Source organism: Dermacentor variabilis, chromosome 2 (genome assembly GCF_050947875.1).
Source record: "Dermacentor variabilis isolate Ectoservices chromosome 2, ASM5094787v1, whole genome shotgun sequence".
NCBI classification, from domain to species: domain Eukaryota; kingdom Metazoa; phylum Arthropoda; class Arachnida; order Ixodida; family Ixodidae; genus Dermacentor; species Dermacentor variabilis.
Window position 1 is genome coordinate 225313966 of NC_134569.1, and position 23160 is coordinate 225337125.

The 23160-nt window shown below is 44.5% G+C and overlaps 1 protein-coding gene and 1 long non-coding RNA gene across 10 annotated transcripts in view; both read right to left on the reverse strand.

Moving 5' to 3' along the window:
- The window catches only part of Nipped-A (Transcription-associated protein Nipped-A), a 435149-nt gene extending 417529 nt beyond the window's left edge, over nucleotides 1–17620 (reverse strand). For all 9 annotated transcript variants that reach the window (XM_075682662.1, XM_075682661.1, XM_075682656.1 and 6 more), the window contains exons 1-6: nucleotides 17363–17620; nucleotides 10448–10496; nucleotides 9472–9574; nucleotides 6764–6813; nucleotides 4907–5017; nucleotides 3226–3330 (exon numbers count right to left, since the gene is read on the reverse strand). In XM_075682662.1, coding sequence (XP_075538777.1) covers nucleotides 3226–3330; nucleotides 4907–5017; nucleotides 6764–6813; nucleotides 9472–9574; nucleotides 10448–10453 — 375 coding nt within the window. In that variant the 5' untranslated portion in view covers nucleotides 10454–10496; nucleotides 17363–17620. The remainder of the gene's footprint in view (nucleotides 1–3225; nucleotides 3331–4906; nucleotides 5018–6763; nucleotides 6814–9471; nucleotides 9575–10447; nucleotides 10497–17362) is intronic.
- A 4326-nt stretch (nucleotides 17621–21946) lies between these two features.
- LOC142571198 (uncharacterized) lies at nucleotides 21947–22710 on the reverse strand. Its single transcript, XR_012825794.1, has 3 exons — nucleotides 22242–22710; nucleotides 22086–22162; nucleotides 21947–22007 (listed from the first exon to the last, which is right to left on the reverse strand). It is a non-coding gene; the product is annotated as an uncharacterized LOC142571198 (long non-coding RNA).
- Nucleotides 22711–23160: the final 450 nt, after the last annotated feature.

The following is a 23160-nucleotide window of genomic DNA, read 5'->3' on the forward strand; positions in this document are numbered from 1 at the left end:
TATGAGCGTCAACAACGGTGCATATGGGCTGGCGGAGATGGAGTCGCGCTTTTATGTTATCAGGGTGGAAGCGATAAGCGCTTTGGTCTCACGTATAAAGTGCAGTCTCTGTGGCGGCTCCGTGACTTTTGACTCAGAGGAGCGAGAATACGGCCTTACCATCATGCTTCACGCCATTTCTGAAAACTGCGCCGATGTCGCTTCCGAGTGGAGCTTGCCTCGCATGAAAAACAGCACAACGATCAACCCCTTCGTAGTGAACATTCTTGCCACTCGTACGATGATTAGCACTGGAAATCGACAAACAGCGAAGAACGACATTTTTGCTGCAATGAATATCTTGCATCGAGGTCTTTATAACAAAACGTGGCAAGGCTATCTCAAGCAGAAGCTGGTGCCGGCGTCGTCATCTGCTGCCCAAAAGCTGATGGGCGCGTGTGCGCTATCAGTGAAGTCATTGTATAATGACTTGAAATATGCGAACTAAGGGAACATAGTGGTATCCTACGATGGCTCGTGGATGACGTGGGGCCATTCGTCGTACATCGGAGGCGGCACGGTCATCGAACTGTTCTCCGGACTTGTGCTTGACTACGCTGTCCTGAACAACTTCTGTGCTGGGTGTGTGCGCGGCCCGAAATCTGGTGACCTGGACTACCAAGATTGCAAGGCAAGCCATATGTGCCAAAAAATACAAAAAAGAAAAGCAGGGGAGATGGAAGTTGAAGCGGCGCTTATACTGTTCCAGAGGTCACTTCAGCTGCACAAACTGAGGTACACCACAGTCCTCTCAGATGGTGATATTCGTGTATTTTTTGCTCTCAGATAAGCCAACGTGTATGGCTTTGTGCCAGTCGACAAGGAAGATTGCGTGAACTAAGTCCAAAAAAGAATGGGGACTGCTTTGTGCACTCTCGTTGCCAAACACAAGTGCTCTGCTTCTGAAACACTTGGTGGCAAAGGAAAATTGACGGTGACCTGGTCACCAAACTAAGTGCCTTCTATGGATTGGCATTAAAATCCAACAAAGGGGATGAGAAGGCTATGCAGAAGGCAGTGATGGCAACATATCACCACATCCCGTCAAACAACAAGGTTTTCAAACCACAGTCTTTGCCCATCGGGTCAAGACTCTTGGTACCGTCAGAATGCTCCACAAGCAAAAAATGAGCCCATCCCAAAGCATCGATATAATTTGCCTGTCCATCTTTGTCAAGCCCTTCTTACCAGTGTATGAGCGCCTCTCAGAAGAAAAAATGCTTCAAAGGTGCCAGCTCAGCATGACCCAAAAGAGCAACGAATGCTTGCATTCCATGACATGGGCATTGGCACCTAAGGAACAGCATGCCTCGCTTTTTGCTGTTGAAGCTGCTGTGGCTGAGGCAGTAGTGAGATTTAATTCAGGGAACGAGAGAGCATCATCTGCCACACTCCAGGAGCTTGATTTGAACCCGGGGCTACCGAACAGCATGAGAATAGCCGAGAAAGATAATCAGCAAGCAGCAGCATCAGCCTGCAAGCGTGCAGCTGCAGAAAATCTGCGACAAGCTTTCAAAAAACGCCATTTTGATAGCTGTAGGGAGACAGATTACATCCCTGGCAGCTACTGACCATTTGGATATGTGGATATATCAATAGTTTTTGTCATATTTGAATAAAAATGAGCTTGTCCGTTTTTTTTTTTAGTTTTCTCAAAACATTAATTTTTAAATATTTGCATCCTTCCGGGAGCAATTTCGCAGTAATTGGGGCACCTATAATTATAATTTTTGTTTCAGCACTGAGCTACATGAATAATGCACACAATGGTAGGACCAGATTTTTGTATCTCAGTTTTAATATTTTTTTATAGTCCGTACATTAAACAGCCACTTCGAACCCATTTTGAACAGAAAGCTTTGATGTGCTGTATAATTGTTAATAATTGTTATACCAAAAAACTCTCCCTACCATTGTGAAGCTTATGGTTCCTAGTATCCAGCTATGTGCCTAAAGCAAGACTTTGATGAGTAGTTTTAGCTTCATTGTTCCCAGAAACAATGCTAATTAATTTTAGTTAGCTTTAGAACTAATTGGCATATCCTAAAAGCAATGGCATATTTGGAATCGGCATAAAAAACTAAACAAGACTGTGCAGTTTTATTAAATTAGGTAAAGGGGGTCTTAATGAATGTCAGAATACCCACTTACCCCTTAAGCAGATTTTTTTTGCACTGAGTCTATGGAAAACCAAAGAAACGTTCCAATGTTGTTTGCGAAATGTGAGAATTCAGCTTAACCAAGTTCGTCTTAACGAGAGTTCACTTTAATTCCATTTCTTCCAGTTAATTTTGCCTAGAATAATGGCTACCTCCCTATTAGCTCTCTCACTCGTAATGCCACTCTCCTGTGTTCCAATGCAACAATTATCAATTTTCATTTTGTCAGTCATTGCTCATTCCAGTAACCAGCACACCTGCACCTTTCAGCAATACCAGAGCTGTTCAAGAATCTAAAACGTGCACACTAATGCACCATGTCATTCTGGCACTACCTGTATGAAAAAGCAGCACCTCCGGACCCACGGTCAGATCTTATCAGCTAACAGACCATCACAGGAGCTCGACCGGGCACCTTTAGGCAAGGCGCATGCACGGGAACTCCTCTGCAGCTCTTGTTCTCATCACACCATAAGGCCCGGGCGCTACGAGGCATGACAGACTGTGCATGCCATAACAAATGGTCTTCAGAAACATAAGTCGACGCTGTCAACTCGTTCTTTGGAGACGTGAAACGGAGGTGAGAGAGCGGCGCGCAGCTTGCACGGCACGCAAGCGGGTAACAGTGGCTCACATTTCTTTTTCCCTTTCTTTTCTAGGATTTCGCGTTCGTATTCCTTTCAGCACAGACACCCAGTACATACTTGTTATAAGCAATAACGCAACATGGCAACATGTTAGTAAATGGTTCATTTTGCCACAGAACTCATACAAAAGTTTATGGAGCTGTGGCTACTTACTGTTACGGCCAAACATTGTTAAAACTGCCATTGTTACAAGTGCATTCGACTGTATTTGTATTTTTTCAATTCTGCCCTAAGCTGAACGTAAATAATATGTTGTAAAACTGTTAGCCACTATACAACAAACTGTTCAAAAGTTCTAAAATCCGGGCATTTTAAGACAAAATCGTAGCAACTGGCAGCTATGCAATTACACAACTTTGGTCAAAAGAAGGCAGGCTCACCTTCAGCAGCTCAAACATGAGGTTGAGGATCTGCTTGACATAGGGACGCAAATGGTCATTGGTTGGAATGCGATGGATTATCTCCAGGATTAACTTGCGCAGTTGCTGCAAGACACAAAGGTGATAACCACAAGGCCAATCAGACTCACTCACTATAGCACAAAACATGTGGCTTATGTTTTTGGGGGGCTCTGTTGCAGCAAGATAGCACAGATGAATCCCACATATAGTCCCAGCTGCATCCTGAAAACCACGCAGATTAAGGGGCCTAAGAGTACAGGCTTAAAATAGAGAGTTTTAGCAGAGCATTTGCTTATGCTCCGCTCCGCACACATTTCATGCGCACTGGTGGCTGCTTAGAGAGCATTGATTTCGCTTACCCAACAAGCACGTCTCTCAGAGACGCCAGTGACGTGCTCTCAGCTTGGCTGTAAAACGATTATGAAAACAACCAGACGCACCCTTACGCTCCGCTAAATCGGGTTCGCAGTGGTATGCGGGCAGCGTTCTGCGTTCGGCTGCCGCTATGTGCGTTGTGTGCATGCGCATCAGTGTACCCAGTAGCATTCTGCTGAGCGGCTGCGTGCAAATTGTTATGATATGCCGGTCTGATCAAAGCAGACTGTAAACGCTCTGCTAAAACTCTCTAATATCAAAAGGCGACACAAAAATCATAGAGAAATGGCAATAAGCAGCTCTTGGTAACATCACCTGAGGCTATTGATGGCTAAGGAGAGCTAATCGCTAACTACAAAAAATAAGCAAAGACTGCAATGCACCCAAAAAGAAAAGAAAGAAGAGAGAATTAAAAAATATTTAAATCTCAGCAACACTGTTGGACACATGCAACATACCAAGCAGCCAGTTGCAGGCAAAGCCCTAACACTGCTTGCGCACAGAATTCTGTCCAAATTTCTTGAGTAAATTTACCTTCGAGTAAATGTGCCCAAGAGCAGTGTTCTACGTAAGTCACGGCAAATTACCACGGGGCAGGTTGTCGAGTGACAAAATTAAAAGCCTTCACACAACCATCCCTACTTCGTCCCGGACAACATATTCTGCGGGAACTTAGCACCACTTCCGAGCAGGTCTTCAACTTAGGTAAACATACCCACATTGAAAATGCTTTCATATCTGCCAACCCATAAACATTAATATTCTGCGAACCTGTGAACATTAAAATTCGTTAAAATCCCCCAGACACTATACCAAGAGGAGGAATAGGAGCCATAGCACGTATTTTTTGAAGTTTGTTTTGAGCACACACCTTTGGTGGGATACATATGCACTTTGTTAACGATGGTTTACCTTTAGATGCATAACATAAGTAGCAGCAAACTTAGAACAACACAAACTGATAAGCAACGCACTGTTTTTAGAAAATGACCACTTCTTTGGCAACAATGCGGATGGCTATTCTGCCTTTTTCATGAACTTGTTCCTAACAGGTACCCCTCTTGTGTCCTCTCAAAATCAGAAGAATTTTAGGAGAATGGTCGGAGACCGACCAGCTCTGCTATTTCATGGACGGAATTTATTTTTCATAAAGTTTAATAAAATACTCATAAAAGTGAATGGCAAGACTCAATTCCTAAGCTTTGCAGGAAATTCGGGATAGTTGGCAAATATTCCTTGCGCAAGCAGTCTTTTCTCCGAGGAAGGCAACTGCTGTCAGACTCACCTGCATGTTGTGCTCAGCGATGAACTGCGGCTTGCCCTCCTGGAGAATGCGCAGAAACACGCGCATGGCATGGTCCAGGAACGTTGGGTAGTGCACCGACGTGACGATGGTCTGTGCAAAAAAAAAAAAAAAAAAAAAAAGGAGAAACCATGCTGACACTGCCTGTCACGTGAGCTAGAGAATGTTGTACCTGTCTTGTGTCCCATGCTCACTAATGTCAGATATTAAAAGGGCACAAAGCAAATTTTGGTTATACGCTGGAAATTGTTACGTGCTCTCTAGGTTGTGTTCCACTGCAAGAATTTTACAAATTGGTTTGCTATTAGCACAGGTAGAAATGTTTGAGGTGTCATAAGCCCATGACCTCAGGAAGTGAGCTTCACTGCCACCATAGACACTCTCACCACTTGCTCCTACCTAGCTTGCACAAGCAAAGTCCCTTCCATACGCTCTCCCATGCCGGAACTGGAGGATCACCACCGTAAACACCACAGTCCCCGCCTTCTTTGTTGTTGTTGCTTTTTTGCGTTCTTGCTATACGGCACACTTCTAGTGATGGTCTCGCGTGCGAGCTGTTGCAGTTGTGTCATTTTACTCTGTGCATGAGAGCAACAGCGTTGTTGTCAAGCGGCTTCTGTGAAATGGATCCCTCAGTGCATGCACGTCTGGAGAAGCTGGCCCGGCTCATAGATCCTGATCGCGAAATACCGCATCGTTGTACCACTGGCACCAGACTAGCATTATAAGTCAGTGACACCTAAACACTGAGGTAGGTGCGAGCGGATCAAAGAGTAAGATCGTACGCTCAAAAACAGTAGAAAATGAAATCTCTGCACGCGCGATGGCACGACCTGGGACTGGGAACAAGACAAAATGGAAGTACATCTCGCTTGCTACAGTACGCAATTATGAGTGCCGTCACAGCACTGTGGATTATGTAGACGCAATTGTGCAACTGACAAACTCTCCGGCTGGGAGCTTGGCGCCCACAAGGAGGAGGGTGCAAAGCATTTGGTTTGAAACTTCAGCTGCTTTTGCAATGAATAGCAGAGTAATACTTTGCACAGATGATCATTAGGGCACATTTATGCACTGCGCTTGTCAGCTCAAGATAGCAGAACCTGGTGAGGGGCCCCTTAACATCAGTATCCAAATTTCTAGTAAATTTTGAATGGCTGGCAAATGTCTCTAGCATTAATATAGGTTATATGCGAGTCTTCCAAGTGTGACAGCACAAATTTTCATAAAAGGCCAGTCTGGCCCCATCAATGAATTCTTGAAAAGTTGCAATAATTGCACTTACTACCAAGGACAACTGCAACAAACAAATGCCTGTTCTAAAGCAAGGATCAGATTGCCAAACCCTTTATCTCAAGATCAAAGCTAGGCCACTAGAGCATACATTTTTGTGTGGAGATAAACTCTCTATGTCCCTCTTTCTGAAGAGGCTTGGGTTAGACAAGTTGGTTCATTTTGCAACTTCTGCAAAGGGACATGTTTAGGCAGACACAGGCACAGTGCTAATAAACTTTATTTGAAATACACCACCGAATTTTACTAACTGAAAAGCACATTTTTTCTATTGCTCACTGACTACATGCAGTCAAAAGTACTGCACTAGCAAGTGGCACTAGCAAGCGCTTGGAAGCCATTAGAACAACAATCACAGCTAACAAGAAGTTGTCTTTACGAAACCTCAGATCGCATCTCCTCATTGATGACAATAATGTTGATATAGTTTTTTAATGGTGCAAAGGCCAGGAATGGCCACAGAGCACCAAGATCATGGGCAAAGGGCGCCAGGACCTTACAAGTTGTTGCCAAAAACAACCAGGCACAGCTTAAAGTCCAACTCACCTCCAACTCTTCGCTCAGCTCTTGAACTGCCTTGAGCTTGCTCTCATCCTCTGCAACAAATATGGACAACACTGTACGCAGAGTTTTCACAAGCAAAGGATGCACATAAAGCACATTTTCATGTTACAAACCCAGTTCAAGTGAAGGCAATGCTGCTTTCCCGTCCCAGTTCATCTATCTATCTGAAGTGCATACAAAGCCACGTGATGAGCTCCAGCAAGGTGAGACATGCCCCATAGCCTGCATATGTACAGAGCTCACGGAATGAAACGCAACAGAAAAACTGCGTAGAACACTCCTTATGTGCAACTACTTCAGAGTACCATATCATGTTGCTACAAATCTGGTGATGCGGACTCTGACCTAAGTGTACGAGCCAAAATTACAGCACACAAACTGCACACAAAAGAAAGTATGAGCACTAGAAAGGGAAGTATGCATACTAGTCAGCACTAAATTTACATATTTCATTTCGTCATTGCTCCTCATGTTAGAACAAAATATTGTGTGAGCTAACATCTTCCTCTTAAAAAACACTTATTTTTCAACAATGGCCTCCTGCGTGCACCGAGAAGAGAATTTGCACCAGGAAAAAAACAATGTGCCAAGTCTTTTGTATGCAGGTGTCACAACTCCATTATAGACAATGGCTGGCCGAGCCAAGCCCAAAGTCATCACATGGCTCAGATAGCACTTGTTGTACTAGGTATAACAAGCATCTTACTCATGAATGTCATAATTTAATACATCATCGGAGGCAAAGGAAGTGTGGATGGACTTTTTCCTAGTCAGTATTTTCGAAGAAATGTGTGCCTAAATGGGCATAATAACTAGCAACATGAGTTGTAGGAAATATGGGTACAAGTTTTTTTTTTTTAAGAAATCGAACTCATGAAATAATCGGTAGTGTCCCACTAAGTAATCTCTGCCTGTCATGACAAACAGTGTCCCACATTTGTACACAATAAGCACACAGTGATGGGAGTGACTAAAGGTAGTTTTGGAGAAGCTATGGGGGGAGCAAGTTTGTAGGGCTCCATAATACACAAGGCATGCTCTTTGTCTTCGCGAACCTTTATGTTAGCTACATATTAACCTATCTCAGGATAAATGTAAAGTCCCATTGCATGCTTGCCAGTTTCCACATAACTTGCACAGAAAAAGCAGATATTTTAGAAAAGAGGAAATAAAAATGTTCCCTGGCTTTCGGATTTGCACCCCCAACTAATATGCTAGAGCTGGAGTCACTGAATGATTTTTCAGACGCCAACATTTTGCACATGCTTTTTATTCGTGCTTTTTTGCAGCCATGCCATAGAGCCAATGCACAGTGGTGACCGGTATATTTGACAATGAATGATGGTTTATTTGGACTCGACGTGTTCAAGTCACGTCGTGAACACTGTTGCTGTGAATGAAGAATTTGTCCTGTCTCATTTTCACCAGCATTTTATGACCGCCATTTGACCGCTAAAGTTGACAAAAACCAAAATTTTCTACTCTTGACTTGCGTTTTCCAGCAGCAAAAGTTTGGTTTGGTACAGTGCTGTCAAGCAGAAAACTGGGCAGTCGTAATGCAAATTTCAGCAACAATCACAGCTGCTGCTGGAGATTTGTGGTCGGGAAGCTTAACTAGAGCAAGCACGTCATTTGCTGTCGGGCTGCACTGTCATCACAGTGATCGGGCGTGGTGCTCGTGCGAAAGTGATTTTGATATTTACGTAACACACGCACTGTTCCGCATTAATCGACACAGATTAATAGACAGGAGCAAGCAAGTGCAAAAATATAGCGTATCGCAATAACTAAACTCAGCTAGAAGTGTAGCAGACCACACAACTTAGCTGACAGCATGACTTTTGTTACCGACTGCCCCATAAGAGAGCATCAGTTCAAGAAACACTTATAAACATGCGTAATATTTTCAATGGCACAAAAACAATTATTTTCCTCAATTCCCGGCAGACAAGTTGTAATGTGCCATCAAGCAACTCCGCTCCAACGACAATGCCTCTGTAATGGATTACACAGGATTGGTGTCAAGGGCTAAACACTAGCCAATGCACAGCTATGTGGTTTCCATGAAATGTGCACATCCTTGCTAAATTTGGCAGCTTTACTCGACATTCTGTTTTGAAGCAGAGTGACACAGGTGGATAGCTTGAAAAAATATGGTGCAGCACTTCTGCCCCTGACACAACCAGCATGAGCTAGCCAAAAGGGCACACAAATAGTCGGCTGACGCTTTCTGTTGACCGACAATCATACGCAATTCCTTTCACCCGCTGGCACGAATTGCGTCAGTTGCCCTTTAGAGTGGTGTGGCTAGACGTTAGGTAAGTGCACTAATGGAGCAGGAATAATAAAACAATACGCATTGGGAAAATTAATAGAGTGCATGCAGGACACTGAATTTTAGTCATGTAATGTGCACAGTATATCAAGTTCTATTTCCTGCATTGTGTAATAACACAACAGAAGGCGTGTTCTACGTATAGCAAGGGGCGCAACCTGCATTCTTACAGACCTTGTCATTTTCAAGCTTGAAAAAAAAAAAAAAAAAAAGAGGTACGTTAATAACATGCCGAGATTACAATCATAAAACAGCTTGTAGTTACAAATTTACAGGTCATCAATAGATACCACTTGCTCACAACGTGACCAACTCCACTTAAAGCAAAACAAACAGATGCTGCCTCATGACTCACTCGCAGCTGGGTCTTCGAGCATAGAAACAAAGGACCGGTATGTATTGATCTGTGTCAGCGGGTCCAGCGTTAGAGCCATCTTGCCCGATGAGGGAGGGCCCTCCTGCGATGAAACAAATAGGTTGCGCTGCATCATCAGAAGACTGACAATACAAGAACTAGAAGGATTAAGCACAATTCATGAACACACGAGCAAAGAAGGGTAAACAAGCAAAATGGAAACCTGAATACATGTTAGCAGAGCAGATGTCTGAACTACTAGTTAAGCGAACACAAATACATTCCATTTAACTTATTTCGTCCCTCAGAAAGTGTCCAAGAGGAGCTCGAGGCTAAAGGCTGAATTGCCTGATGAGGCCTCACACCCTGTTACAGATATGCACGCGACATAGCTATATTCTGCATTGTACATATACCTCAGCTCACACAATACCATGAAAGGTGATAAACAACAATTAGAAGCATAAGAAACATGACATACATGCACAGACTGCAGTTAAACTGCTTAGCAGAACTTGTATCAGTAAACAGGTAATAGACCTGAAAACATTACAAAAATGAAGCACCTCTACTGCATTTCTTTATTTTTTTTAATTCTTTATTCAGGGAGCCCGGCAGCACCTTTAGGGCATTATTGTGGGGGCAACTCTTCACAAAGCAATTTGACATTCTTGCAGTCCACGAATTCTGCTGACACATTATTCCACTAGACGTATTCATAAAACTGTGATATATATGGTAGTCAGAAGTGAACAGGAAATGCACCACTTATAGGGATGAAAAGATTGTAGGGGAGCATTAAGAAAATCTGTAACTCCCGAAAAGCACTCCCCAATACATCAATGAGCTACCACAACACAATAGTATCAAAAGAAATCAATATGCATGTCTCTTAAGTAAACAACATGTCACTGGCAATAAAAAAAACTTTTAGTTCATGTTTGAAAGAAATGGTGTATGAGTGAGCCACACTTACGTTCATTTTTCCCTCCTTTGAAAGCTCTGCGCCACTGACTTCAGTTACCCTGAAAGTGCAAATCAGACATTTCTCACTGTGTTGACAGCCCCTGAAGCAGTAAATAGAAAACCAAACGTCTTACTTTTCACAATTTAATTTGTCACATGACTTCAAGCACATATAAGACAAAAGTAAAGCGATCTTCAAGGACACCTTTCTGGTAGCACATGTTGCTGATATCATGGAAATAAGGAGGGTATATGTATTTCTGGATCACACTGTGACGCAAGTCTAAAATCACTTCCCTGTATGTAGACTATCATGAAGGGGAATACTCTTACACCGGCAAACCTCTCTACATTTAAGTAAAGGGCTCTCCGCAAGCTTCAGCATCTGCTGCCCATGAAAGCACGAACTTCAAAGAAAGTTGAAGTTTCATGTACGAAAACCAATGAACAAACAAAATGCACCAGTGTGCTAACCCCAGTGTCATACACTGATTGGTAAGGTGTGCGCGTACAGTGTGTTGGGCAGCTGGTGGCTAGAAAACAACAAATAGTTGGCTTTGGTGCACGTGCACATGTCACAAAAAAAAGCAATAGATGACAACAATTCGTGCTTTCCATTGGTGCCTTGAGGACGAAACAGAGAAAAGGAAGGGAGCACGGACAGCTAGAGAAGAAAGCCGTGTTTAATGAAAGCTGCACCAGTGCACTCGGTGCAGAAGTGAGGTCATCAGATTGTGGGCCGAAGCTCAAAGCATCTAAAAGGTCAGAGTGGTGGGCTGAGGAGGCTTTACAAGGCTTGTATAGGGGCTAGTTGATTTTGCAGCATTATCCAACTAAGAAAAAAAAATGCAAGGAAAAGACCAAAGAAAGACTAAGTACAAAAAGGCACTATGTCGTCCAAATAACAGGTGATGGCATGGAAAACCAACTGACAGGGAAAATGAATTAACCCCTTTACAAGACTTAAGTGTTACTTCGAGCACACTGTGTCTTGGCTTACTTCTTTTCCACCTGACCCTTTTGCTGAGATGAGTACATTCATCGTCTCTTCACACCAAGAAACTTCACATTCAGTGCACCAAGAACAGTGCTCTACACCAGGCTCCACACACTTACCAAGCATATTTTTTTCTACTTTTTTTTTTTAAAGAAAAGTGTGGACACTGGTTACAGCCAATGTCGGCTAGAGCTGCTTTAAAAGCATTGCTCTGTTTTGTTAAAATCACTTAGACTGCATGAAAGACTGGACTTTACCAGATGCCTTCGCTGAGTTTGTCCAGACATATTTCAGTACCTAAATTTCTTTTCATTCCTTCAACCCACACCCTCCTCCCCCCCACTGCAGAGTTGCAAGCCTGAGTAGCTACCCTGCACTAGTTCTCTTTCACCTCATTTCTTTTTTGTCTCTGGTCCTTTCATAGCCTTTTTTTTAACCCAGTAACTAAGGTAACACAACTTTCCCTCTAACATGGCTGTTCAAAGCTATTCTTTGACCCCTGCCCCTTCTTAAGGTGCGCCTCCCCGATTCAACCCTGGGAGGTTCATACAGCAATTTTGAACTACCTGAAAAAAATCAGCTGAGCTATCACTGAGCATTTCAACAAGTCTCTATGTGCTATGTGTCTAGCCAATGCAACGCCTCTTTACATTGCTGCTTTAACTACCATGTGGCTATATAAACAGTGCAAAACAGATGGACAAGTAAGCGCCAGATGACACAAGTGCCAACTTCTGACTGATTTTAATGTGAAAAAAAAAAAAAGGAAGGTAACGCTCACATTCATACAGTGGAAAATCCAAAAAAGTCGAAAGCAACATGCCATGGCACAACTGTAAGGTCATACATCCCTCACTCATGGGAAAATACGGGGAAGGCAGGATATGGAAATTCAAGACGATTAGCAAAACGAGAACAAGGTGAAATATTCACTCATGCACCTTGTATTAACCATTGCTCTTTTTCCACAAACGGTACCAACGACACACCTACAGCATACTCATTGTATAGCCATGCCACATTTCTGCAGCTTTTACAATCACATGATTACGCTTGCCCAAGGTATCAATATAAAAGAGCTCACAGGCTTTGGAAATTCCTCCAGCACTCAACCCATTACTGCAACAGCAGCATGTTTAGCGGTTTTCCTACTAAAGCTGCTGTCACCTTAAAGGGACACTAAAGGTTAATATTAAGTCAACATGGACTGTTGAAATACCATCCCAGAAACCTCAAAACCCTTGTTTTGTGCGAAGAAGAGAGTTATTTTAAGAGAAAATGCGTTCTGAAGCGTCCGCGTACCTCTAGCGCAGTTCAAATCACCCAGCCTCCAATTGAGGAGTATTGACGTCATAGTCTCATAGTGATGTTGTGCCGTCGGTGAGTAAAATGGCTCCCGCAGACGGCACTACAGCTTTTCTGCACAAAACGCAAACGCATGGCCAGTAACAGAGCTAAGACAGAGCCGACAGCAGCGCGAAAGTGGAACTGTGGTGGCTAGCGGAAGGGAAGAAAGCGCACGACGATAAGCTGGTTTTTTATTTTATGACGCCAACTTCGACGCTCATTGCAATGGATGACCCTGACGACACATTAGGTCGCGATGCTGGGCTCGAATTCAGTGATTTAAGCACTGATGAACGTGACCTGCTGTTGAGGGCTCACGCTGCCGGCGCCGTTGCGTACTACTATGACTGCTTTGAAAGGCATTTCACACGACTTCAGTAAGTCGGCGTTGAACTCGTAATCCTCTAGACGAAAGTGCAGCGAGCACAATACGTGATTTTTCGGCTCTTTGCCAGCACGCTGTGGCAGAGGTACGGCACTTAACCACATCGAACGGAGAGGTTCACTCGTTGGCACACAGTGATAAGTAACGTTGGATTCACCGCTGTAACTGCCTTTGGCCAAGTTCCACGGACCGTTCGCGCATCCCACGACATCACATGGACGTGGCATTCTCGCCGCTTGTTCCAAATGCAAGTTTCGCGAGCCAGCAGGACCACTGCAGCATGACGCGATAAAGAAACAACTGAAACTCTAAAGCGCGCGCGGGGCAAAGTCGAGCGAAAACGAAACCTTTCGATCACTCATCTACTCAAGGGTAACGTAAAAATGTTATTTTTTTCTTAGAATCGAATAGAAGTGGACAAGTAGCATTTTCTTCCGTCCTATAATCTAATGAAATGATCTTTTTAATACGAGTAGTTGAGTACTAGTGACATAAATTATGATGAGGGGTGCTTTCGACATCAGGCTAGTACCAAAATCTCGCTGGGGGGTCTCAAATCGTGTCGTGCATTTACTTCAATTTCTCGGTTATTAAAGCTCTGTTCACGATTATATTGATGCTTTAGAAGTTCTAGAGCATTGCTTTATCATTTTAACTTGACTTTCTGGTAACCTTTAGTGTCCCTTTAAAGACTGTCGAAGTTAGCACTGAAAGAAGTCACGGCTGGATGCTGCTGACTGCGGGAGTTGTGACGTCACCCTCAGTAAAACAAGTTGGAAGGTAGACGCTGAGTGTTCTCTCAATGTCAATGTGTTGTCATGTAGCAGACTCATTTCTTTCATTGCTTTTTAATGACAGCTTGCATCATATATTTTTAAGTGGTTTTCCAAGCGTGACAAACAAACACAATGTTCTAATAACTGATGTTGCTGTAGAGAGTTATTGCACAGAGTGCACATTCTGTAAACTTGACAAAACTCATTGAATACAAAATTCGTAACCTGTATTGCAGCTGTGTTGTTTTTCATGATTTTCGAGATGCGAGAAATGTAATTAAACTAAATTTTCAATCGAAAGGATTAAGCACCCCCAGGGGATACGCATTCCATTATTTTATACGCAAGTGTTTCTCTCACATTAATATTGCTTGGGAGTTGGCACTAGTGGCTTATGTATTTCGCCTGTCCACCTGTTTTGCGCTGCATAACAGCCGTGTACCTGTATAAACTAGACTGAGTGACATGGTTGGACCTGCCACAGGCTTTCTTCCCTCAAGCTATCATCTTGACGAAAGAACACTTGGAGCTACTCTGCAGCTCGCAAGAGTTTTATCTGGCAACTAGTGTATGGCTTTTCATGTGCACACCTGTGAGAGTTTTCTTGCAAATAAATGCGGAGAAAGACATCCAATGTAGTCTCAAACTGCATCAAAGCAGACGAAATAGAGGTGGGCCCTCAGTTCCTGACATTTGTGTGACGTCAGAAACTGAGGACTCACCCCTGTGTTGTCTTGACAAGATGGTGGTTGCCATCAAAAGGAGAGGTTGAAAGGCAGCAATTTGAAATTTCAGGTTAAAATGTGCACTCGGAGCCCTTCGTGTGTGTGTGTGTGTGTGTGTGTGTGTGTGTGTGTGTGTGTGTGTGTGTGTGTGTGTGCGTGCGTGCGTGCGTGCGTGCGTGCGTGCGTGCGTGTGTGTGTGTGTGTACTCTCAGTTACAAAGATAAGCCCAGAACAATTGACGCTGTGTCATGGCCCCTTTAAGGTGCCCAGTTCTAACACCACACAGCCAAAGCAGACAGCAGTGATGTAGGACATCTGAAATGCCGAAGCTAATCTCGAAGAGATCTAAACTGGCACTTTAATGCCACTTTATCCTGAACTCAACACAAACAGTATGAATTATCAAGTGTATTTTTAATGTCATTCTTAATTTATTATTTCCGACTTCACAGCTAAGCAAAGCTGTATCTCTTAAAATTGAACTGTGAAGTAGCTGCACACAGGTGGTGAAGGGTTCCAGATAAATTTAGACTACCTAGGGTTTTTAAGAATGCATCCAAAGTATGGTGCTTAGCATCTTTTTGCACTCAGCAGAATGTGACCGTTGTGAATAAAACACGCGATCTTGTGCTTAGCAAAGGAAGGTCATCATGCCACCACGACGGGTTATCGGATGTCTTGGCCACTCCAACTCAACATGTTATTTCTGGACGCATGATGTATTTTTGCTCGCATGGCCCCCGATACTGCAAGTTCATGCCAATGCTCAATTAATGCAGAGATTACGTAAAATTACCACAGCGGACACATTCCGATGGAGGAGGAATGCAAAAAGCACTCGTGTACTGCTCTTTCAGTGTACGTTAAGGAACTCCAGGTGGTCAAAATTCATCCCGAGACCTGCACTGTGGCATCCTGTGCTGTTTTGGGACATCAAACCTAACAGTTCAATTTCTGTAAACTAATACTCCTGTCGCATGGCGCATGTAATGTTGTTCGCAGCGAATGAGATCACGTCTTAATGCCATTTTTGTTGTTTCTACACAGGCATAGTGAATGACATTCACAGCTAATGGCATTGGACGAGTTTTCTGAACTCATGCAAGCGTCACTTGTGTAACCTTGACAACAGGGGTTGGCAATAATGACGAAATCGATAAGTTAAAATGAAATGTAATCAGAGTAAAGGTTGTCATACTTGCTTTTATGAACTTTTTAATAATTTTATGAAGTACAGCACAACAGTTGAAGTAGCTTGTGCAGCTATATATTCTTGTTTCCTGTCTCCGACTGGATGCTAGCACTTATTGTTGGCCATGTATACAAACGCTCGTCTGTTTATTTTTTTTCGCTTCTCCATACTGTTTTCAAGGTGGTGCCATGCTGAAACTTATCCACCAACATGGAAGCCAACTCTGCAGCTTCGTCAGGAGAAAATGAGAAGCGAAAAGCGCACATAACCGACGATGAGACGTGTGCGACGTGTGCGCTGCTGAAAGTGTAGGAAGGCTACATTAGCGATTTGCGCAGGGCGAAGCGCAATCTGAAAGTATACATGTAGATTGCCGAGTGCCTGCATGCACAAGGTGCCGATAAACATCAATTGCGAACACCATTTTGTGTACTCGTGTAGACAGGGAAAACAACACTGCAATGACATTAGGTATGAATGTCATTTAGGCTACGTTCACACTTGGGAAATGGAAAGCGGGCAGAAAGGCCAAAGTGGCCGGATAACTTTTTCTGCACATGTCCAAAATGTTGTTTGTTTCGCCACTGCAGCAAAAACCACTGCTGCTTTTGCCCACATCGATCTAGTCTGCGTATGTGTGTGCACATCGTGGCGCAGTTCATCACCATTTCAAGTGGTGTGTTCATTCGTTGACCCATCAGTTATTAAATGCTATCATTTCGCGCAACTGCGCGTACTTTCGTCTACCATAGAAGAGGCAGAAACATAGTTTTTATACTTTTAGCTAGTTGTTTTTCCTAAAGATGATAAATGAACAACGAAAGATGTTAAATTTTGCGACCGAATGTTTAAGTGCTAGTGCAGCTTCCGGTGAAACGGTCCCCTTCGCCATGGCCAAAAAAGTCGGTCCCGGACCGAGCGGGCTCGCCGCCTTGTTTTGCCGCCCGTTTCGCCACCTAGGCGGGCGGACTTTGTCAAGTTTTTACCGGTTCCACCTGCTCCTCTGACGGTCATGCCAACGCTTGATTCCAAATCAGGATTAGTCAGCGCTCAAATCACATTTTCTCTTATTAATCCTGGAAAAATCACCTCAATCAGATGTAGATCCTATCCCAAAAAAGCAAAAGGCCAACTGTCCATTGCCAGCAACGGCCGAGTCAACGTTGGGCCGGTTTTTCTTCTTCCTTCAATGTTCTGCACTTGTCAGCACACGTATTCATGCTCGATTCACAACCAACGAATACCAACGAGATCAGAGAGCAAATCTCGAAAACTACGCCATTGTTTAGGTAAAACAGGAACTGACTTTCCCGATACTGCAAAGACAGCACGAAAGCGGCTTTTGTACATCTGTAGTGGGAACGGTCCGAAATTAAACAACAAAAAAGGCCGACAACTGCACTCAGAGACCCAACTACCGACGCATGAGAAAAGTCTCAACGAAGTCAGGGCAAAGATAACTGCCACAATCAAAGTAATTAATGGAAAAACGACGATGCGTACCTCGGGCTCGGATCTTCTGTTGCCGGGAAGCGTGCTACCCTCGGGAGTCTTTCACATGGCAAAGCAGGCTGCAGCGGTATCGTCAGCTTCCTTCTAGGAAGCCTCGCGTTCAGAGTAGTTTACAATAAAACCAAAACGAAGTAGTAAGGAGAAAACATTCACACAAAGCGGACCTAAGACATTTATGTCATGCATGCACTAACAAACAAACCACACCACACAACCGCCGCCATGGATTCACACTGCACCATAGAATTATGGAGGTGTGATGACCGGCCAGGAAAAACTGGCCCCCATTCGCGTGAACGCCGCAGGGTGGCGCTGTCGTCAGGGGCGCCGTCAGCGCGCGCGGCCGTCCTCTGCGTGTGCAGAGGGAATGCTGTAGTGAAAACGCATTTGAGCGAGTTTTAGAAATTTTAGCAGATACTACAGTCCTTTAGACATCGCAAAGATTGTATTGCGCTACTGTTATCATACGGTTTTCGAATACGGGGTAACACAACCGAGTTTCGTGCTCGCAGTTGTGCTTCGAGTTTCTGCTGGCAGAAAGCGAGCAGGCATTTTTGAAATTCCATATTAAAGCCACTAAATCAGCGGGGAGCTTATCTATCATGGAATGCTCTTTGCACGAGTTATATGCAATCGTATTCTTTTTTTTCTCCTAGGTCAACGCGATAACTGCTAGGATCATCCGGGATGTTTATTCTTATTGCCACAAGTTTTTTTTTTTATTATTTGTGGGCGTTATTACGTACGAAAGCCTCTAAGTTGGTTTACACCTGCCAAATCAGCACCAACCCATGACATACCTTGAAGGGCAACGTCCTGGAGTCATTTCATTCTCACTGCAACTCAAAAACCAGATAAACAAAAGCAATGTTTCTGAACAACCAAACTTTATTGCATAAAGCAGAATGTACTTCACCAATTCTGCTGCTTGTTTCATATCATGCAAGGCTTTGTTCTTTTGCCTTTTTTCTCATTCATTTCCTGGTTGAGGCTCTTCCAAAGAAAGTGAATTCTGGTAAGGCAGTAAAACCTGACCACTGATTTTGTAAGTTCCAGGCAATGTTCGCCAAAACCAATTTGTTGCACATTCGTGTTCACTTTCTCGCATATGCTGAAAGCAGCTTTAGAATGCAGACGCCTTCTGCTAAATTCATACGTTAGCCTGATTCGAAGAGCTTGAATCAGGAGATACAGTGACTGCGACGGATAGAGAAGCCCACCGAAGTCCCAATCTTTGGAGGCATCAGCTGGGAGTTCTTTTGGGACACAGTCTCACGGCAAAAGGCAGGCATCCTTGCATGCTGCATAGCTAGTTGAGAGAACACGCTTCCTGGCCATGTAGCCTGCAAAGTAGTACACCAAGCGAGCATCGCTTCCTTTTTCAACATAGTCCGCATGGTCCACGGCCACTTCAACAGCCGCCATGGGGAATACATCATCTTGCTTCTCATTTTCTAGGAGTGCCTCTTACTCGTACTTCAGCTGTAGAGCATTGTTTATGTTTGTACCACGTGTTTTAAAAGCAGTAAGGTATAGCCGCCCAAATCTCTCACTAGCATGCGCGAGCGGTAACTTGCTGTGCGCCAGCACCTAACAATTAAAAAAATTGGAGGACGCTTAAGCTTCGCCTTCAAGAGTGGAACGCGAAAGCGTTCCCGTCGACCCGCCAAGGGGTGTAAGACAATGGGCTACGGCGCAGCGACTACGCGCCCCGCATCGGACGCGGTGGCGTCGAGCAACGCAGCGTTCGGCGCGACAACGAAATGTGCGCCTGAGCAAGCGACGCACGCCTGAGCCTTAGAAACAGCTCGTTTCTAAGGCAACACCGCGTTCACTAGAGGCGCTTTTGTACCGCTCTGAAGCATCGAACTCGTGGCTCAGTCGCTCAGTGGGATACGGAGCGATATCGAGGAGCGATCGTGAGGGCGAGGGCACAGCGGCTGATAGCGGGCGAAATGCCCACAAAACGTGCTTTCGGCTTGGAAAAAAGGCACGCCCGCAAGCATGACGTACCAAAAATAGAGTGGAACGGTGTAATCTTCGTAGACAAAGGAAATATAGAAAGGGCCTTTTATGAATACTACAGCGGGCTCTTTGGTTACACCAAAGTAAGAACCGAAGACTTCAAGACCCGTTTCCTCTCTTTAATGCCGCGGCTTAGTGATGATACGAAAGAGCGGCTAGAACTGCCCATTTCAACAGAAGAAGTGCGGAAAGCCATAGAAGACCTCAACCCGGGAAAGTCCCCAGGACCAGACGGGCTAGTAGCACCGCTTTATAAGGCATTCAAAGATGATTTAGCACCGGTTTTGGCTACACTGTTTAATGAGGCTTATGACAAGGATATGCTTCCTCCTTCATTTTTAACATCCCATACAATTTTAATACCAAAAAGCGAAGATGAAGCTAGACTGCGACAGGTTACCGCTTACCGACCCATATCCCTGACTAATGTAGACTACAAGATCTTCATGAAAATTCTGGCTAAAAGACTCCAAGCCGTGATGCAAGAATTAGTGGGACCACATCAGACCTGTGGTATCAAAGGTCGCACCATATATACCAACATTCACACAGCCCGGTCCGTGCTCGAGTGTTGCGACGCTTTGCATGAAAGCATCGCAATGCTCCAGCTCGATCTAGAGAAAGCCTTCGACAGGGTGCCGCATGACCTCTTGTTCTCTGTTTTAGAGCACGTTAATGTCGGATCAGTCATCTGCCAAGGCGTAGCCATGGCGTACAGAGGATGCACGACGCGGTTGTTAGTAAATAAGGGGGTGGGAGCGCGCATCCAAGTGCAACGCTCTGTGCGTCAGGGTTGCCCCCTGTCACCATTGCTTTTTTGTTTGTATATTGAACCTTTTTGTTTGAGCGTTATTGAAAGCAACAGCGTTCATGGTTTTCGTTTGCATGCGGCGGAGGTCCGCATTCTCGCGTATGCTGATGACATTGCCGTATTCTGTGCTGACTACGAAAGCGTTCGTGTTGTGGTTCAAATTGTGAAAGACTTTTGTTCTGTGAGCGGGAGTGTTGTGAACTGGGCTAAGTGTTTGGGGTTCTGGCACGGCGACTGGCCCTTAACCCCAACGAATTTCGCAAACATGACTTGGACAGCAACCCCAGTAAAATATTTAGGAGTGCCGCTGGAGAATTATCGCGACAGTGAGCCATATTGGAAATGCCAAGTTGCTGAAATGCGTGAGAAGGCCGACAGGCTCAAAGGCTTCAGCTGGTCTATTTTCGCGCGTGCCACAATTTGTAACCTTTTTTTTTGTAACCAAGCTGTGGTATGTCTTGCAAGCAATTCATTGTTCTCGCGTCAATGTGCAGAAGCTGCACCGTGTATTTGCGGTTTTTGTGTGGGGAAGCACTTGGGAGCGGACACGACGCACCAATCTGTTTCACCGCGTCCGCTCTGGAGGACTAGGTTTGGCCCATCTATATCTGCGCCAGTTGGTTAACCGATTTATGTTTTTTCGTGACACGAATGACCCCTTTTTGCGAACTGTGTGTCAGGTTAGGTTGGGCAGGGTTTTGCCAAATTTGGTTGTTAGTTCGGAGAGTATGCAAGGGAGCATTTTTGGCTTCCTTAAAGAGGTGTACATGGCATGTCGCGTCTTGCAAGTGCGATTTTCGTTTGAATATTTGTCAGTGGTGTCGCGAAAGAAACTTTATAAGGACCTGTGTGAGGTCTTTCTTCCGGTACCGTTGTACAGGTCGTTGTACTGTGCAGGTCCATGGCAGTCAGTTCTAAAACGTGTGAAAAGAATGACTGTACCAGGCGGAGTTAAAAGTTTCTTCTTTAAGCTCCATACGAACACTCTTGAAGTCAAGACGTATTTGGAAGCGAAGGGTTTCTTTGTGCCTTGGGGAAATCATTGTTTCATATGCCGGAAGCCGGAAACTATCGAACATGTTTTCTTAGATTGTTGGGGAGCCCTTTTCTTTTGGGACATTCTCCAACGCACGATTAAAAAAGACTTACCGGTGGATGCTTTCGGAATTAGATTTCTGCCCGTCGAGAGTGAAGACGGGGTTCCTTTTGACATGATTATGATATTGGGCCTGCACAGTATTTGGCGATCCAGGATGGCGGTCAGCCACGCAGACATTGATGCCAGGCCGATAAGACAGTATTTTTGTGAATCTGTTAGCAGAGCTATTGAAGGATACAAGATACAAGACCCAGTGCCTGAGTGGCTTCCAAGAATGGAAGCTTTGCTACACATGCGTGAATTTTAATCTCATCACGTAACCCCAAGTGAGGGTGACGTATTTTTAGCATACGTGTTGTGTTCTTCGCGCGGACTGATTTTGTAAACTGACGTGTTGAAGTCGGCAATAAAGAAAAAAAAAAACTCGTGGCTCAGTGGTAACGTCTCCGTCTCACACTCCGGAGACCCTGGTTCGATTCCCACCCAGCCCATCTTGGAAGTTGCTTTTTATTTATGAAGTGCCTGCCATGATTTATCACTCACGGCCAACGCCGCGGACACCGACGCCGACGACACCGGCTTTTCTGCGACACGAGCTCCTTAACGCTGTCGCGTTAAAATGACTACATATACTATCTTCACGTGCTTTGTGAGCATGAGTTACCATCGACCGTTTCGCAAGTTCGTTCCGTCGTAGCGCGCTGGAAAGGAGAAAAAAAAAGCATTTAGATGAGCTAGCTAAAGATTTGATCCGGCTATGCATACGTTGACATACTTACCTTGCGTCAACGGGCTTTGCGCAAGCAGCTGAAATCTCCTGCAGCGGTTTGTCGGCCCTTGGAATGGCACGCGCCCACTTCAAAAACAGTTTTTGGCAAGTAGGCGCACGGTAAAGGGACAATTTTTCTGAACAAGATATGTAAGCGAAATCTTACCCTGTAACGAAGGACCACCTCTGAGTCTTTTTATTTGAAGTTGAAGGCGTCTTCGTCAGCCCACAGCAGTCATAAATAAGCAGCACACGCAACAATATGCACCAAAACAAACCGTGAAAATCCGGCGCCCAAGCGCTGTCTAGCCGGACTCCAATGCCTTCTCTCCGCCATTTCCGCAGAAATCCTGACGGCGCCCCAGGCGGCAGCGCTCTGTATTCCCCTAGCGGCAGTCACGCACAATGGGATCACCCCTCTCCATGGGAAGGGCGTCGCGGTAGTCATACCTCCCCTTTCTAGACACCATAATAGAATGAAGAACCAACATTAGAGAAGGGTAATTGTACCTTCCGCAGTGGTACGAAAATAAGCTGCGGCAGCGCATGAAACTTACTTAAATGGACGCCAGATGGCGCTGCTCAACCAAAAAGCGCAATAGGCGTAGAGGTACTCTACTGACTAACTTACTCTATGGCAATAGGCAGGGGTACAGAGTAGAATAGGGGCACCCCTGTTCTACTGTAGCAGGGGTGCCCATTGTCACCTCTGATGTTTATGCTGTACCTACAAGGTTTAGAGGCCAAAATACAGCAAAGCGGACTGGGCTTCAACCTATCATTTTTTCAAACAAGGAAACTTGATTGAACAGTCATTACCATGACTGATGTACGCGGATGATATTGTATTAATGGCTGACAATACAGAAGATCTGCAGGGATTGATGAACATATGTGGTACAGAAGGAGACAGATTGGGCTTGAAGTTTAGCAAAGAAAAATCAGCTGTCATGATTTTTAATGATAACATTTGCGGCGAGCATAAGATACAGGAGGTCACGCTGTAGATAGTCAATAAATACAAGTACCTTGAGGTGTGGATAAACAATGGCATTGAGTATCTTACAGAGAACTAAAAATATGTA